This window comes from Melanostigma gelatinosum (assembly GCF_949748355.1).
Source record: "Melanostigma gelatinosum genome assembly, chromosome: 18".
NCBI lineage: Eukaryota > Metazoa > Chordata > Actinopteri > Perciformes > Zoarcidae > Melanostigma > Melanostigma gelatinosum.
In genome coordinates, this window is record NC_136651.1 from 21,922,806 (window position 1) to 21,942,579 (window position 19,774).

At 41.9% G+C, this 19,774-nt stretch overlaps 1 protein-coding gene across 1 annotated transcript; it reads left to right on the plus strand.

Annotated features, from left to right (window-relative positions):
- Positions 1–3,936: 3,936 nt before the first annotated feature.
- Positions 3,937–18,876, plus strand: LOC306792398 (excitatory amino acid transporter 1-like; the record flags this gene model as incomplete). The annotated part of the gene is made up of 9 exons (XM_079289491.1): positions 3,937–4,075; positions 4,187–4,324; positions 5,901–6,105; positions 6,197–6,239; positions 8,209–8,489; positions 8,568–8,801; positions 16,604–16,798; positions 16,891–17,025; positions 18,084–18,876. 9 exons carry the CDS (start codon positions 3,937–3,939, stop codon positions 18,292–18,294), a joined length of 1,581 nt encoding a protein of 526 aa, XP_079145617.1. The 3' UTR covers positions 18,295–18,876.
- Between the last annotated feature and the right edge of the window lie 898 nt (positions 18,877–19,774).

Genomic DNA, 19,774 nt, shown 5'->3' on the forward strand with positions numbered 1-19,774 from the left:
TGGAGACAGAATCCTGTACAACCAGGAAAAGCAGGTTTTCAGCCAACATGCCTGCGTCAGTGAGGAGAGGCCTGCAGGACATCGCCAGCTCCAGGAAACCAGTCCCTCACACTGTGGTGACCCACCAACCAGATGACAGGTGTGTCCACATTCACTCCTCTAACCCACTCCCACTTCACACAACCAACGGCTGTGAAAGCCTTCAGGGTTTGAGATCCACAATCTCCCAGGACCTAAAGTGGGCGTCCAACATCGCTGCCAGCTCAGGAAGTTCAACCTGCCTCAGGAGCTGCTGATGTAGTTCTCCTCTAATCCTCCAGTCCGCTCTCTGCACATCCATCACTGTGTGGTTTGCATCAGCCACCAAACAGGACAGGAACAGACTGTCACTGGCAATAGGAACGTGAACTCAGTGCAGATCTCTGCCAGCTATGCATGCAATGACCACTGCTTCAGGACTGCTGATCAATCACTGGTGCCAGTCTGCCCTCCATCCAGGAGTTATTCTCCTCCAGAGTCAGGAAACATCACTGCAGACCCATCACACCCTGAACACAACCTGTTCCAGCCCCCCTCCCCTCCTCTGGGAGGCTACAGAACACTGAACACTGGAACAACCAGACAGGAGAAGAGTTCCTTCCTGCAGGCCATCACTCTGATGAACTCTTAACACCAGTCATTCACTGTCAGTAACCCTCTAACACCTAAATACTTACTGTACCTACAGATTATAAATGATGTCCTTTTTAACATGTACTTATCATCACCATCAAAAATAAGCAGCATGCTGTACTATATGTTCATGTCCACACACCATGTATATAAAGCAGGGGTCTCAAACTCATCTTCACTCCGGGCCACATCAGCGTCACGGTCGCCTCAAAGGGCCGGTTGTAAATGTAAGACTGTGTAAATGTAACTACTCCTAACATATTGTTCAATAACTGTCTCTGCATTTGATTATTGTTTATTCAAGTGTGAAAATATTGTACATGCAGTTATATAAATGTAAACATATATTTCAGCACATTTCTGTTATTATAACTTAAATCCTTTTAATTTAGGGTTAATAAACCCACATTACTCTATCAAAGATCAAACTATTGAAGAAAATATCAACGACAAATATCAAACAAGTTATTACAATAACTTTGTTCAACGCTTAAAATCCTTTCAAGGGTGTGTTTGCACAATCACATGAAGTATTTCATGTGTTTTAAAGACACGTTTAAAGTCTTCAATGTACTCACAACACATTTATATGTCAAATGTACAGTAACCAACCAAAGAGCTGCTTCTGTGTTTAAGTATCTCATCATTATGACTTTCTAGCTCATAACTTCGACTTTCTATCTCATCATTTCGACTATAGGGATATTTTTATTATCAAGTCTAACTTAAAAAAAAAATAAAAAAAAAAATTGTTTTTTAAACTTTTTTTTTTTTTTTTTTTTTTGCTGGCGGATTCGCGGGCCACATAAAATGACGTGACGGGCCGGATTCGGCCCGCGGGCCGGGAGTTTGAGACACCTGATATAAAGCAACCTGTTACATGAATCATTTATTCCCCCATTGAACTCTGCACTATTTCACTAATGACTCGCTTGCTCTTTTAATACATATATTAAAAGAACATTTAATACAGTTTCTATCTGTGCATATATATATGTACATATTTTACCTAGTTTGGTTTTTGTCCTTTTTTAAGCTTTATGTTTATTTGTGTGGAGAACGTTCAGAGCAACAGAAAACCGGAGTCAAATGCACACATACTAGGCCAGTAAAGCTGATTCTCATTCTACATTATTGAGTTTTTAAACTTTTAAATAAGACATGTTTCTGCCCTCAATAAAAACAATTGTTTCATTCATAAGTGTGACAGTGAGTAGTGTTTGTAAAAGGCGGTGTGACCTAATTGGAGAGATATATATATAGTTTAATACCATTCTAATTCATTGTACATATATGTTATTTTTTATTCTATTTTATCTTATTTTTTATTATTCTATTTCTTCAAATTCAATATCTGCTCTGTTATTTTGTTGTGCTGTATATATTGTGCATTTCCATACGTAATATTTTATTTTACTCGTAAATTGCTGCTGCTCCAAACTAATTTCCCCTGGGGATGAAAAAAGTTTACATCTATATCTATATTCTTCACTAATTATATTCAACTCCACCAGGGAATATTTTCCATACAGCGAGGTCACTTATTACTGCAAGAGCTCTACTTATTGGGCTAATTGTGGTGTGTCATGTACTCTGCGGAATTACGTCGAACTATAACACATCCCAAGTGAAATGATGTGTATCAATTAAACCGGGATATTGTTTTATGATGCCAAATACAATTCTGTCTGTCTGTACATGTAGAAGTACAGCCTTCGTTAGAGCAAGAAAAACCCAACGGATAGTGAGGAGGAGGAGATGAGGAAGATGTATAGCTTTAGATGGATCGTTCCAAAGTATACTACGATGATTTTCATGACAACTCTCAACAAAGTTTTTCATCACTCTGGGCTTCACCTGAAACTGTGTCACAGGGCTAACAGTGTTATTATGGGAGGCCCTTTTCTAATTTGTCCTCCCTCCCTCCCTCCTTCCCTCCATCCCTCCCTCTCTCTGTCTCTCCTCGGGATGTCTCCCCTCCCTTACAAAGGTACATGAGAGCTCTCTTTGCCACACACTCCAAGTGCTTCATGTTAGAGCTCCATCTCCCATCACTGCCTCACAGCTGGAGCTCTCTGAGAACTGAAGAACAAGCAGCGGTTGAAACAGGTATGTGACATCGTGTCAGCTCTCTGTCTGTTCTGCTGTGACTTGTATGGGATGCTATTTGTTTTAATTGCTGTGGGAGTAAACACAGTTTACATGCAGCGATGAAGCTGGTTCATCTCATTTTGATCACATTTCTTGAGTTGACTTGCAATAGAAAGGAGAAAGAAAATACGAGTCTCGGAAGGTAAAGAGGGCGAGAACATGGATATGAAAGGATCAGTTTACCTCATCACTAGAAGCATAGTTTGGTTTTATTTGGAAAGATTTTCACATATCTGCATCCGCCCCAATACAATGGAGGGGAATGGAATTGAATTCATAGTGCTGACAACTTTGACAAATGAGATTTGAAAACCTCGAAATGAAACCTTGAAAATCTTCAAAATCTATGCAAATAAGACACCATGACTAGAAAGCATTGGAGGTAAGAGAGAACATATTGAGATATATGGGAAAGAATGTGCAGCAGAAGGAATGCTGTGTAAATGAATGACTGCTACACCTCCAGTGAATTTATAAAGTCCTCTTCCTATTGTCATTTCATGTTATCAACGTTTACTCAGTGAAATCAATTTTGACTCCATTTTAAAGGCTGTTGCACATGAATTTAAAGCTGGGTTCTGGTTTTGTCAAGTCTAAGTTTAAAGAGTTATTGGACTCTGTAATTCTTCTTCTCGTTCATACTGGCCCTGAAGTGATCCTTTTCTTTTTTACCTTTTACAATATCCACAGAATTTACACTCAAAGTGTGATGCTGATTTCTGTACCATTGTTCTTGTACCATTGAGGGCATTCATGATTGGACCATTTCATGACAACCAAGCTCTGCATTTTGGTTCCAAAGATATCGGTTCTAGGATTTCCTCTAGGTTGTGTTGGTGGTCCTGTCCAATGCTATCAAGCAAGGAGCTCAGCCAAACTGCTCCAGAGGCAGCCATAGCATTATGAATAACATGTACGAAGTGGCAACTTGAATGCAGCCCAGAACTTACAGTAATGGATATACAAGTATTGTGTTCAGGCAAACTTGAAAAGATCCAAACCAATCCAGTAAATCCCAAATGTCCTTGATAAACACTGTGGACACCTCTGCTCGGTGTAGCTTTACCAGCCTGCTATCTACACTAATGCACATGTTGTGTTTACTACAGCAGGATGCAGCGACTCAGGGAAGGTGTTCACATACGTACAATGAAGGCAAAGAGGAAAGTGGAGGAGATCTCCAAAGAGGACGTCCAGGCTTTCCTCAAGAAGAATGCCTTTGTGCTCTTTACTGTCGGGGCAGTTATTGTCGGTGTGTATGCCTCTGCAAGCTAAATGCTCATTCAGTCTGTATCTCCTCTGCATTACCAACACTCCACATATGATCCACCGACAGTATGTAGTGCTGTCACTCTCTCTGCAGGTATTGTTCTGGGATTCACGCTGCGCCCATATAAGATGAGCTATCGAGAGGTGAAGTACTTCTCCTTCCCTGGAGAGCTGTTAATGAGAATGCTTCAGATGCTTGTTCTCCCCTTACTGGTATCCAGTCTGATAACAGGTACGACGTCTGTCAGTGGATACAGGACTTGTTAACATTCACTTTCTTCTGGATTCTCAGAGTTATGATTCTGTTTCTCCTCAGAGGTCTTCTGTGTTCATGTGATTGGTCAGCTGTCACTTTAGCACCATGTCTTCATCAGACACTACACTGATAATACATTTTGGTATGTGTTGTACAAATTGAGGGAAGAGATATGCCAATCATTGAAAAAGGAGTTGCAACTGGGGAAACGGGTTAGAAATCTTTTTTATCATGACAACAAATAGAATATTTCTTCATCCTGGTGGTTGTAAGGGTCTTTGACTAGTATTTGTCTTATTGTGAAATGATCAACAGCATCTCAGATAGGTGTAATAACATATAAGACATGGGCTTGCTGGGAGAGAATGAGGAGGCCAGCCTCACCCCCAGCCTGGTGATGAGGAGATGCCCACTGAATCACTTACACTCAGTTCAAATGAACTGGAGAAGGTGCTTCATCCTGTGGCCGCTACGTGCACTCGGCCTATTCTCATGGTTTGCAGCAGTGGACCTCAACTTGTTCTGCCACTGAAACTTAAAAGGAACTTATTTCGTTTCCACCCACAAATTAGAAAATGATAAAGTTACAGTAGGCCTCTCGTTTTTTCTTGTGTCAACAAAAGGTTGGTTTCCATATTGCTAACATTTCCCATATTGCGAAAGCTTTTCCTTTAATTAAGCCTACAGTCTGTCATTTAGCCGTCAGTCCAGACTTTAGATGCTCCCTTTCACTATCTCACTTAGCTGCAATAGAGAAAAGGCAGAGGTGGGATTCAGAGCTGTACATATCACACTTCATCTTTGGGAAGGCAATAAAACACTGCACCATAGTTGCACTGTGCACCAACACTGACCTAGAATTTGAAAATGAACTTGTGTTGGTTTCAACAAAATGTAATATTTGGGTTCAGCTCACAGTATTTCAGGTTTATTGATCTCCTGTTTCTACTGACATGCACCTTGGGAATAGTCGTTAACTTCTGTCCTGTGATCTGAATCACTGTGATGTGATCTGAGTGTTTGAACTAAACAGGCTTCAAGAGACCTCACAGCAGGTCCCCAGTAGAGGATTCTGTTTTTGTTAACATGTTCACTGAGAATAACTGTTTTTTCTCTGATCGTCTGGGGCATATGTGCTATCTGCACTCACAGTGCATCACAGCTGAGCGCCACAATTATTCCCCTTCTTTAAGACAGTGCAGAGTAGCTCTTTTGAACCGTTTAATGCTATTCACGAAGTGCACATTCACAAAATGGCAAACGTTTTATATTTTCTGTCATAAACAGGAAAACCTTCAACAAAAAATGTAAATGCCCTTCTTTTGAATTACAACTGCCATTTGCCACTTGAAAGCATAATCCGCTCCAAAGGGTTCCTTAAAAGATAACATCTGCCGGACCCACTGTTATTCATTCATTCATAATCTGCCCACTGCTTCAAAACAAACAAACTGGACAGAGGAAACTTCACCACCAGAACTGCTTTGTAAAGAATATTAGTACATGTCTTAATACTCTGATACTGACTGTATTTCCAACCTCTGTCCATTAGGAATGGCAGCTTTAGACAGCAAAGCCTCAGGAAAGATGGGCATGAGAGCCCTGATTTACTACATGACCACGACCTTTATCGCAGTCTTCATTGGTATCATAGTCGTCCTCATCATCCACCCAGGAAAAGGATCAAAAGCTGAGTTTGGAAAGCAGCAGAAGATAGAGCAAGTCAGTCCTACTGATGCCTTCTTAGATCTGATCAGGTAACCTGCATATATAAATGATGGTATTCACAACGTTTGAATGGAACTGGCCAACACCATCTCTTACTCACTGTGTGATTTCTCATTACAGAAATATGTTTCCACCGAACTTGGTCCAAGCCTGCACACAGCAGGTGAGCTTCACAACGAATATTGATACTCAATTTGCAGTAGCTTTTATCTGTGAAGGCCGAAAATAGGTCATCGTTTGACAAGCAGCCTCTAGCCCCTAGAGCACATGTGTCAAACTCAAGGCCCGCGAATCCGCCAGCAAAAAAGAAAAAACAAAAAGATTTTTTTTTTTTTTTTTTTGGAAAAATAATAAAAAGTTTGACTTGAAAATAAAACTATCCCCATGGTCGAAATTATGAGATAGAAAGTTGAAATTATGAGATAGAAAGTTGAAATTGTGAGATAGGAAGTTGAAATGATGAGATAGCATGTTGTCTGTGTACCGACATTAAAACTATCACTATAACAGGTGGACAGGAGATGCAACGGCCCGTAAAGCGGTTTTCCAACGATTGAAAAAGATCGACAAATAATCCCAAAATGTCCACGAAGAGAAAAATTGATGCAGAGGCAAGAAAATGTAATGAAAGATGGGAAAGCGAATACATGTTTGTGCTTCAAGGAGAACAACGGGTCTGTCTTCTGTGTTATGAGGCGTGTCGGTGATGAAGGAATACAATTCACGTCGGCATTTTGACACCAAACACGGAGCTAAATTTAGCCTCCAAGAAAAACATCAAACTGTCCAAGAATTAAAAGGCAGACTGCAATCACAGCAGAATATATTTACACAGCTACAGCCCAGTGCATGCTGAAGGTATGTGAGCAGAGCTCCGACCAGATACAGACTTTTACAAATGTCAGTTTGTGAAGAAACACCATCGCAGACCGAGTTGATGAACTAGCAGCAATCTAACAACACAGCAGCTAAGAGACGAGCAGGTACTTGTGTTTGTAATGAACTGTTGATGAAAGCACAGACAACACGGATACATCATCTATCATGTTCATCAGACCTGACTCTCAGTGAGCAGCTCTTGGATGTAGCTGCATGCACAGGACGACGACAGGGAGGAACATTAGTGATGCAGAGAGGTGAACAAACAGCTTTGAACAAAGTTAATGTCAGAACTTGTGTTTGATATTTGTCTTTGTTATTTTCTTTAATAGTTTGATCTTTGATAGAGTCATGTGGGTTTCTTAACCCGCAATTAAAATGATTTATGTTATAATAACAGAAATGTGTTTAAATATCATTTTTCATTTATATAACTGCAAGTACAATATTTTAACACTTGAATAAACAATAATCAAATGCAGAGAGAGTTATTTAACAATATGTTAGGGAGAAGTTAGTTATACAGTCTTACAGTTACAACCGGCCCTTTGAGGGCGACCGTGATGCTGATGTGGCCCAGAGTGGAGATGAGTTTGACACCCCTGATCTAGACTGTTCATTTCAATCAGGAGAGTCTTCATTTAGAGTGAACAATAATTCATTACACAGAGCACAATGAGATGAATAGTGAAGAGTCTCTGGCCATTGGGACGTAGAATAGTGAAGGGGGTCGTCATGAGGTATTTAGTTCAGGCATGCTTCCCCCTGGAGTCCAGACACTGGTGGTGGTAAATGGATTTGCATTTGTATATTTCTACACATCAGAACTAGACTAATTCCCATTCATGCACATTCATACACAAATGGCACAGTCTTCAGGAGCAAATTGGGGTTATGTGTCTTGCCCAAGGACACATCGACATGGACTAGAGGAGCCGGGATCGGACTGCCCTGGTGGTGGTGAAGATCACTGGACTGGTCACTAGATATGACTGAAGGTGAAGGGGGTGGAGGGGGGTCGTATCGGTTCTGACAGCAGCAGAGAGGAGAACAGCAACAATATGATTGGCTTAGGGCGATCGTGGAAGAATCTGGTTGGTATAGGGTTAGAGTTAGAGTGAACGCCCATGATCACTACTATAAACATTGGGTGAGCCAGGAGGGCACAGTAATAAAGTTTCTGAATGTTAATTAGTGCGGTGCTCTGTTTAAGAGTCCACTAGTATAAGTCCTTTAACTCTCTCATTCTCCAGTTCAAAACCAAATATGGAAAGCGAACAGTCCACGTGACTGTCACAGTGAATGACACCCTCTTCAACTCGACCAATGGCACGCAGGAGGTCATGGAGAGCACCCGGGAGGAAGTGATCCCAGTGTCGGGTCACGTGAATGGGGTCAATGCTCTCGGGCTGGTGGTCTTCTCCATGTGCTTTGGTCTAATAATTGGCAGCATGAAGGAGCAGGGCCAGATCCTGAGGGATTTCTTCGACAGCCTCAATGAAGCTATCATGCGCCTGGTTGCCATCATCATGTGGTAAGACTTTGCTTTCAGTGGGAGGTGCTGAACGTCACACTTATTTTCAATAACTCGCTGTTCCTCTCGTCCTCTCAGGTACGCTCCTATTGGTATCCTGTTCCTGATTGCAGGAAAGATTGTGGAAATGGATGATCTGACACAGATGGGCGGCCAGCTGGGCATGTATACCATCACAGTTATCATTGGCTTACTGATACATGGAGTCCTTATTCTTCCCACTCTTTATTTTGTTATCACTCGGCAAAACCCTTTTATCTTCATTGCTGGTCTCCTGCAAGCCTTGATAACAGCCCTGGGGACCTCCTCCAGGTGAGTCGTCCGACACTACCACACTTCAATAAATGAATCACAACTATTCCCTAAAACCAACTGCACTTGGTCTTTGAACTACTGATAAACGTGTCCCTATGCTTCAATCTAAGTCTGGCCAATTGTCAAACCTTTTTGCCATCAGAGTTGTGAGGGCTGCATCCAGGTGTGTAAATTTGTACAGTTTGAACTTTTAGTTTTTTTGATCTTCATATGGGTTCAAATCGGTACGGATGTAACGTCATGTGACTCAGTGATGTCAGTAAAAGTAACTCAACTTTTGGTTTCACACAGGACACAAACAGTGGTCCCCTGAGTGAAAGTCCTGTATTTGTTTGACCCATCCACCACATCCTCCCGCAGCCCTTGGAGCACTTTCTCACTCTTAACACTACGTCCGTTGCGATGAGCAGCTAAACTTGATGCGGATGGGTTTACATGGGGTTCGTCTCATACAGATGCTAAGTCTCTTGTGTGTCGGTATCAGACACAGAGGGCTCCTGCAGAAGAGTCTGTATGTGAGAGTAAGACCGTAGGCCTGTACTATGAAGCAGGATTGAAGTTTAGCGAGGTAACTTCAGGATTAACTCTGGGTTTACAGTCCTACGGAGGTTCACTTCTTACCGGGATAGATCGTCATGGTAACTGATGCTCATGAATAGTTATAATATTACACAATTATGAAGCAGTTAAAGTCATAATCCAGACTGATAGTAACACAGTTTAAACTGACACATGCAGAAAAGACATCTGGCAATACATCACTGGCTGTGTGAATGTGTAAAATAGCAGCTTTATAATTTCACTGCTTCATCTAGAGCAGGGATTCCTAAAGTGGGGTGCGCTCACCCCTGGGGGTGCGCGAGCTGCCTCTAGGGGGTGCGCGAGAGGAAAAGTGTAATGGCGGTCTGATGGTGTAATAATATTAAATATAAAAAAAAAATGTAATTTTAATTTAAAAACTGTCAGGTGGGACATCTGAAGCCATCAGTCGTAAAAGAGGAGAGGGACAGAGAGAGAGAGAGGAATCGGAGGCGAGGGGAACGGAGAGGTGCTTTGGGGAGAGACCGGGAGAAGAAATCGAGCCAGAGTCAGAGGAAGATGAGACGGAGGAGACCGAAAAGGAGGAAGGGATAGCACAGACACATCGGGAGCACATCGGCCCATCGCGGAGTCAAGGTGAAAAAAGAGGAAATGAGGGTGAGCATCAGACTGGGAAAAAAAAGATAGAATATGATGAAAAGTATGTGTGTCTGGGCTTCACTTGGATTGGCAACGCAGATTGCCCAAAGCCACAGTGCGTGGTGTGCAGTGAGGTTCTGGCTAACAGTCTGAAGCTCTTATTTACGTCGCCACCTGAACACCAAGCATGCCAGTGCAAGTCAAAAGCCCCTTACATTCTTTATATCGAAATTGGAGGAGTTACAAAACAGCCAAAAACAACTGGAGTCTCATTCATGTGTTGGGTCTATAAATGACGCACTACAGGCTTCATATCTGGTCACAGAATAGCGAGAAAGGGGCTACCGCACACAATCGCCGAAGACGTGAGCTCGCCAGCTGCCAGAGAGATGGTGGAATGTATGATTGGGGAGAAAGAAGCAAAAAAGTTGGACATGATCCCGGTGTCCAACAACACTGTGTCGCGCCGCATCGATGCTTTGTCCGAAGACATCCTGGCTTCATTAGTCGCTCATTAATTGTAAATTAAATGTGATAATCTGCCTGTGAGCCTGTGCGTGTGTCCTCGCATCCGTATTGCTCTTTAAAAGTGACGCCTTGTGTCACTGAAAGTTATTGAAACTTTGTTGCAGTGTTTCAGGGCGTTTTCACACCTTCAGTTCGTTTGCTTTGTTGCAGTTGCTCCTTTGTTCGGTTTGTGTTCACACTGCAACATTTAACAGCGGACTAAATCTTGTAAACAAATGCCACGCGCGAGCAAACTGTTCTCTCATTGGTCCGATTCTTATGCGGCTATGAAGGCTTAAAAGGCTCTGTTGCTTCTTTTTTTTTTATTTTTATTAAGGGGGGGGGGGGGGGGTGCTCGAACCCGGTCGGGATGTAGAAGGGGGTGCGCGGCCTAAAAAGTTTGGGAACCGCTGATCTAGAGCATGATAGATCCGACTATAGTCACATGTGTGTGTTCTGTTAAGTTCATGTGTTGCTTAGATGTGTTCTTATGGCGTGTGTGACAATATTTTAGCCTTGTTCTTCCAGCTGTAACCCCGGCGGTGTGAAACAGACTTGAGAACATATATATTCTCATATCATATGTTCATATCCTACATTCACTTCTGTGTATTAGCTTCTTGAGCCGTGTGTTGCAGTCACAGACTGGATGCATTGCCTTTTGTTACTTTGCTCCGGTTATTTTAATGTATGTTGTGGTGATCACAAGTTATGGAAGAAAACCTTCTTAATGCATTGAATTATGTTTTTACATCTTTTTTTTATTTTTCCCAAAGTCTGTTTCACACCGCTGGGGTTGCAGTTGAAACAATAAGCACACATGTAAGCGACACGTTCATTTGATGGAATACACACATGTAATTATAGTCAGATCTATCGCGCTCTATATGAAGCAGTGACATTTAAAATGAGTTATTTCACACATTTCTTTTGCATTTGTCTGCTTAAACTGTGTTGTTGTTAGTCTGGATTATGATCTTAACTTGCTGTAAACCCTTTTCTGTGAAGTTGATAAGCAGCTTTGTAGGACCATTTAGCGGGATCACAGTAGTTAGGGTGAGTTAAACCAGATAACCAAAAGATATCTGGATGCTTGAACTGGCTTCGTAGTACAGGCCTCCAGTTGAGGGAGACAATATCAAGCATTAGAAGAACGGAGGGCAACTCAGGTTGAGCCGTGGGACAAAGCGGCGCTTCGGTTGGGACAGGTTGGGACAGGTTGGGACAGGTCGGGACAGGTGGGGACAGGTCGGGACAGGTCGGGACAGGTGGGGACAGGTGGGGACAGGTGGGGACAGGTGGGGACAGGTCGGGACAGGTGGGGACAGGTGGGGACAGGTGGGGACAGGTCGGGACAGGTGGGGACAGGTCGGGACAGGTGGGGACAGGTGGGGACAGGTGGGGACAGGTGGGGACAGGTGGGGACAGGTCGGGACAGGACAGGGCCAAATTTGTCTCCTTTTTTTTTGCCTTGGTTTGTTGGCTAGTTTGTTTTTCTTCTGAAGTTACAGGTTTCAATAGCCCTGTACTGTAAAACAGTGCATGCCTTGGGGGCCAAATGTAGCATTAGCTGCTGAAGTTAATATTATTCACCTTGTGTTTCTCTAATTGTGTGAATGCTGTGAATGGCTTGAAACAGATATGTGATTGGGGAATGAAGGTAGATGTCAGCAGAGGGGAACACACACACAGGAGTACAGAGAGAGAGAGAACATTACTTTGAAAGATCACTTTTTGACAGCCAGACTGGTGTGTTTGTTTTTAGTTCCATGCAGCTGTTGGCTTGTGTGTTAATACAGAGAGGTGCAGGAATGAGTCCTAAAACCTCAGAAATGAGTGAGCATGTGCACTTTGGGTTCCCTCATCTGGAAATCAGTGTTTTCTCAATGTGTTTTGGTTGGATGCCTTAAGTAAGGAATGTGCTTAATACAGAAGAGATTTTAACGTTTTGTTCTACAATATAAAATACGTCAGTAAATACATCTCTTGTGAATTTAGAAGCTTTTACGTGTCTTAAAAAGGTGGTTAAAATTCTAAACGTAATAATGAATATCTTGCATTTAAGGCTGCATATATTAGGAGACTGTCTGTCTATGTTCATTGATTCCTGTTAATGATTCCTCACAATCATTATTAACAATGTTTTCCCAAGTGATCATGAGTTTGATGGCAGACAAGCATATTAGAGGTCTTCAGTACATGTACAAGCTAATATTTAACACCTAATCTTTACAGGGAGCGGACGGTATGACTGACTCGTCTTTAGTGGAGCTCCTCAGTGCTGACTGCATATGAAGCCCTCTGAGGCAAATTTGTGATTTGTGATCTTGGGCTCTACAAAAATAAATTGCATTGAAATTGAATTTTCCAATCTTTATTCAAAAGTGTGGGCTTTCAATTTGAAAGCATGACTTATTGATTTCATATCAGATTGTATAATGCTCTAAACCCTGTCCTACTCAAACAGCCCTGCTTGCACTTGGATTTCTGCTCAGACTGCTCGTGAGGAGAGGGGCTGAAGCAACAATATGTTTCTGAGTTCAAGCATACAGTTGAAACAGAAACCCAAGCGCAAGCAGGGGCTGTTTGTGTGTGAGGACCGGTTTACAGGGGAACATTTCAAAATATTAAATTAAATCAATAAGAAATGTTCTTAAATTGAAAGAACTCACTCTTGAGAAAAGATAGGAAAAAAAGCTCCATAACTGAAAGCACTGTTGTCCGCTCAGTCATGATACACATACATTACTTCCTAAAAGCTTCCTGAAATGCCATGAAAGCCACAGAGACAGTGACAGCCATAACTCTGCTGCAAATGAGTCGGCCACTGAGCTATTAACAGTTCTTATAGGCAGTGGTGGAAAGTCAATAAGTAGCCTGCATTTATTTAAAGCTATTGAATGAAATAAACAGGAAAGTAGATAAGCACACAGGTGGGTAGATACGTAGGTAGATAAGCACACAGGTGAGTAGATACGTAGATAGATAAGCACACAGGTGAGTAGATACGTAGATAGATAAGCACACAGGTGAGTAGATACGTAGGTAGATAAGCACACAGGTGGGTAGATACGTAGGTAGATAAGCACACAGGTGGGTAGATACGTAGGTAGATAAGCACACAGGTGAGTAGATACGTAGGTAGATAAGCACACAGGTGAGTAGATACGTAGATAGATAAGCACACAGGTGGGTAGATACGTAGGTAGATAAGCACACAGGTGGGTAGATACGTAGGTAGATAAGCACACAGGTGGGTAGATACGTAGATAGATAAGCACACAGGTGAGTAGATACGTAGGTAGATAAGCACACAGGTGAGTAGATACGTAGATAAGCACACAGGTGGGTAGATACGTAGGTAGATAAGCACACAGGTGAGTAGATACGTAGATAGATAAGCACACAGGTGAGTAGATACGTAGATAGATAAGCACACAGGTGGGTAGATACGTAGGTAGATAAGCACACAGGTGAGTAGATACGTAGATAGATAAGCACACAGGTGAGTAGATACGTAGGTAGATAAGCACACAGGTGGGTAGATACGTAGGTAGATAAGCACACAGGTGGGTAGATACGTAGGTAGATAAGCACACAGGTGGGTAGATACGTAGGTAGATAAGCACACAGGTGAGTAGATACGTAGATAGATAAGCACACAGGTGGGTAGATACGTAGATAGATAAGCACACAGGTGAGTAGATACGTAGGTAGATAAGCACACAGGTGGGTAGATACGTAGGTAGATAAGCACACAGGTGGGTAGATACGTAGGTAGATAAGCACACAGGTGGGTAGATACGTAGGTAGATAAGCACACAGGTGGGTAGATACGTAGGTAGATAAGCACACAGGTGAGTAGATACGTAGGTAGATAAGCACACAGGTGGGTAGATACGTAGATAAGCACACAGGTGGGTAGATACGTAGATAGATAAGCACACAGGTGGGTAGATACGTAGATAGATAAGCACACAGGTGAGTAGATACGTAGGTAGATAAGCACACAGGTGAGTAGATACGTAGGTAGATAAGCACACAGGTGGGTAGATACGTAGGTAGATAAGCACACAGGTGAGTAGATACGTAGATAGATAAGCACACAGGTGGGTAGATACGTAGGTAGATAAGCACACAGGTGGGTAGATACGTAGGTAGATAAGCACACAGGTGAGTAGATACGTAGGTAGATAAGCACACAGGTGGGTAGATACGTAGGTAGATAAGCACACAGGTGAGTAGATACGTAGGTAGATAAGCACACAGGTGAGTAGATACGTAGGTAGATAAGCACACAGGTGGGTAGATACGTAGATAGATAAGCACACAGGTGGGTAGATACGTAGGTAGATAAGCACACAGGTGGGTAGATACGTAGGTAGATAAGCACACAGGTGGGTAGATACGTAGATAGATAAGCACACAGGTGAGTAGATACGTAGATAGATAAGCACACAGGTGAGTAGATACGTAGATAAGCACACAGGTGGGTAGATACGTAGATAGATAAGCACACAGGTGAGTAGATACGTAGATAGATAAGCACACAGGTGAGTAGATACGTAGATAAGCACACAGGTGGGTAGATACGTAGATAGATAAGCACACAGGTGGGTAGATACGTAGATAGATAAGCACACAGGTGAGTAGATACGTAGATAGATAAGCACACAGGTGAGTAGATACGTAGATAGATAAGCACACAGGTGGGTAGATACGTAGATAGATAAGCACACAGGTGGGTAGATACGTAGATAGATAAGCACACAGGTGGGTAGATACGTAGATAGATAAGCACACAGGTGGGTAGATACGTAGATAGATAAGCACACAGGTGAGTAGATACGTAGATAGATAAGCACACAGGTGAGTAGATACGTAGATAAGCACACAGGTGGGTAGATACGTAGATAGATAAGCACACAGGTGAGTAGATACGTAGATAGATAAGCACACAGGTGAGTAGATACGTAGATAAGCACACAGGTGGGTAGATACGTAGATAGATAAGCACACAGGTGGGTAGATACGTAGATAGATAAGCACACAGGTGAGTAGATACGTAGATAGATAAGCACACAGGTGAGTAGATACGTAGATAGATAAGCACACAGGTGGGTAGATACGTAGATAGATAAGCACACAGGTGGGTAGATACGTAGGTAGATAAGCACACAGGTGAGTAGATACGTAGATAGATAAGCACACAGGTGGGTAGATACGTAGATAGATAAGCACACAGGTGGGTAGATACGTAGGTAGATAAGCACACAGGTGGGTAGATACGTAGGTAGATAAGCACACAGGTGAGTAGATACGTAGATAGATAAGCACACAGGTGGGTAGATACGTAGATAGATAAGCACACAGGTGGGTAGATACGTAGATAGATAAGCACACAGGTGGGTAGATACGTAGATAGATAAGCACACAGGTGAGTAGATACGTAGATAGATAAGCACACAGGTGGGTAGATACGTAGATAGATAAGCACACAGGTGGGTAGATACGTAGATAGATAAGCACACAGGTGAGTAGATACGTAGATAGATAAGCACACAGGTGAGTAGATACGTAGGTAGATAAGCACACAGGTGAGTAGATACGTAGGTAGATAAGCACACAGGTGGGTAGATACGTAGGTAGATAAGCACACAGGTGGGTAGATACGTAGATAGATAAGCACACAGGTGAGTAGATACGTAGGTAGATAAGCACACAGGTGAGTAGATACGTAGGTAGATAAGCACACAGGTGGGTAGATACGTAGGTAGATAAGCACACAGGTGGGTACCGGTAGTCCATCCAATCTATTTCGATTGTATGGTGGTTCAGTTCAGTTTGGAGATTTGCTGTTAAAGATGTGTTCATGTACTCAACACTTCTAGACTGAATGGTGATATGATCACTGACTGGTGCACAGTGGGCTTCATGCTGAAGTGTATTTGAATGAGATGGAATCACTTCGCTTCGAAAAAAAGTGAACCAAGCTAAAAATGAACTGAATGCAACAATTCAAGCAAAGTGAATCAGAATTTCCACCTGTGAAGGATGTTTCCCAACATGTAAGACTGTTTTTTGAACTATTGTTCCATTCTTCCATCTCTCAGCTCAGCCACCCTCCCTGTCACCTTTAAATGTCTGGAGGAGAACAACAAAATTGACAAGCGAATCACACGTTTCGTGCTGCCTGTGGGTGCCACCATCAACATGGATGGAACAGCTCTGTATGAGGCACTGGCAGCCATCTTTATTGCCCAGGTCAACAATATAGAGATGAACTTTGGTCAGATCATCACCATCAGGTTAAAAAAAGAGGAGGATCATAGATTATGCTTCTGCAAAACAAATGAAAAATCCCAGCATTTTGATCTGTGTATGCTTCTCTTCACTCTAGTATTACGGCGACTGCAGCCAGTATCGGAGCTGCTGGCATCCCTCAGGCAGGCCTGGTCACCATGGTGATTGTACTGACCTCTGTTGGACTTCCTACTGATGACATCACTCTCATCATTGCGGTTGATTGGTTTCTGTGAGTGGCTTCCTGGATCATGAACATGTGAACAATAATACATTGTGTGTGACACGTTGCTCGGTGAAGTGTTGTAACTTTAACTCTGTCGTCTTAAAGGTCAGAAGCAGATCTGTATCTACTACCACCTAGTGACATACTTCTCTCTCCCCGGAGTCTCGTTCTACATCTTCCCTTTCGTATTGAATATTTGTGCAATGAGTTTTAACATAGAAACATAATTAGGTTTCCCAAATTAATCATTTCAATTAGAATACCCTTCCCTGAATTACTCAGCTAACTGGGGTAATAAGAAAAATACCCTTCTCTCCTTTGACTGGAATGGACCAAATCTGAGTGTCTGTCAAAGCATTCCCACACGAAGACAGGCCCAGAAGTAGAGTATAGTGTTTCATGAATGTATGTTCTAAAGCTACAGCTGTGTTTTATAAAGCAAGAATATGATATTTTAAAATAGACCAACCAGGCTTATTTTCAGGTTGAGGTAAGTCTGGCCTAAGTTCTCATAGAAACCTTCCTTGAGACTAGTCTGGTCCACTCAGGCTGGTTGTCAAGCTTAGCTTCCCCTCAGGCTTTAAGACGTTAGATACAGCTCACATCACAGAAGGTTCAGCCTCGGGGGAACTACCAGAGACCTTTCTGTTGGCCGGGGCAGGTTTCAGGAAGTCACTGCTCTCAGCAGAACATAACCACCCATCAATCCAGAACTTGTTTTCTTTACTTTTTTTGTTATACAAATTAAAGATAAAAGTTATATATGTCAAAATACAACATGTTCATCAGTGAGCTTTAGAGGTGCTGGTTACAGAGCCATGATAGCTGTTGGTAGTCTTTATGCTATACTAAGCTAATAGCATTCTGCCTCCAGCTCCATCTGCTCGTCTAATAAATGATTGTATTTGGCAAAGTATTTTAATAGCATTTTACCTCATTTCAGTTGCATACAACTAAATGAAGAAAATCAACTCTGCCCTGAAATATAGCTGCAGTCACCGTGCACCCAGCATGTTTGCCCACTTAATTGCCCTTTTCTTGTCTTTGTTCATGCTGGAGAGTAGGGACCGTCTGCGTACCACCACCAATGTCTTGGGGGATTCGATCGGAGCCGGCATTGTGGAGTTCCTGTCCCGACATGAGCTCCGCAGCAAAGACGTGGAGATGGGAAACTCAGTGCTGGAGGAGAGGGAGAGGAAGAAACCCTACAAGCTCATCTCCCAAGATAGTGATTTTGAAAATGACAAACGTACTCACAGTGAATCAAACATGTAGTTCAACATCATTACCGTGTACAAGCACTTACAGCTGGTTCTGTTTTGGGGAGTAGGGACCTAGTCGTCAACCATAGTTTTACTGTTATTATAACATTCCTTTATTATCTCTTTCATCCAAAATGACATAATGTGCTGACATTATTTGGTTTTCGTTCAAATAGGACTGGTAGTTTTTGTTTTGTAAGTTAACATTTTAACCTCATATTACCCTCATGTAGAGTTTGAGCTGCAAGTAGGTTTAGATATGTGCTGGATGAAAGATAAAACACTGCAGTCAACCACAGAGATATTATGATATGATATATTAAGAAATTACATATTTGGACTCTAACCATTTTTCCACCAGGACATGACTAAAGTTAAATTAAAATGTGTCTATATTGTCCCAACATTAGATGGTTAATATTGTGGTTATTACAGGTTTGATTTTTGTTTCAGTGGTACAGGTTCACAGATTCTTTCTCATACAAGATTTGCAAATGCATGTGTGTGTGTGTGTGTGTGCACATTCACATCCTGGCAGTGTGTGACTTCTTATCAACATTGCTGATTCACTGCAGATATGAGAAAAGTGACTATGTTGGGTTATTAATACATGTTAAAGCCTCTGATTTCAATGTGAACGTGTGAAAAATAATTCAATAACTGAACATAAAAACAGTTGTTTTAGATTTTGTTTATTATAACTTCAGTGAAATAAACCGAAAAAAAGCCTTTCCTGCCTGTCTCCCTTTTATTTATGTCAGGGATCATTTCAATTGATTAAATAATTAAATATTATAAAGAGAGACAGAGAGAGGGAGAGAGAGAGAGAGATATTATAAAGAAGAGTGAAGAGTATTTAGAACATTGGACAGAAGAAACTGAAAGCCAAAGTAGAATAGAAAGTAATCTGGCCCCAAAAAAAGATGATGAATTGTCAGAATATCTCTCTACTGTCAGAGATATAAAGCAGAGACAGATCCTCACCATGTACAGGCTCAGTGACCACAAACTGGAAATCCAAACAGGAAGACACTAAAATCAGTCGTGATAATGTAATTCATTATCATATGTATTATTACACATCTTTGTTCTGTCCATTAACTTTGACTGCTTTAACAAACTCTGAGCCTAACCCTGAATCTCTGAGATGGAAAACTGGAGTTTTCGTTTCCACAACAGCTGATCGGATCAGAGTCAACTCTGAGTTTGTTGGTTGGGCTTGTGTGTGGTGAATTACAACAGCCATCATCAATGGAGCTCTGATTCCACGATACACCATGGCAACAGGTAAACAGGCAACCTTCATTCAGTGAAAGTAGAGATATTCATGCATGTAAGCTATACATGGACTCTGCACATTGATCTTTAAACAGGAGCCTGAGTTAGAGGGGAAATGTCAAAATGTTTACACAATAAAGTTGTGTTCAGTGTTGTCCATAACCTAATAATAATAATAGGCTGTACCCTACATGCATCTCAGACAGCTCTAATCT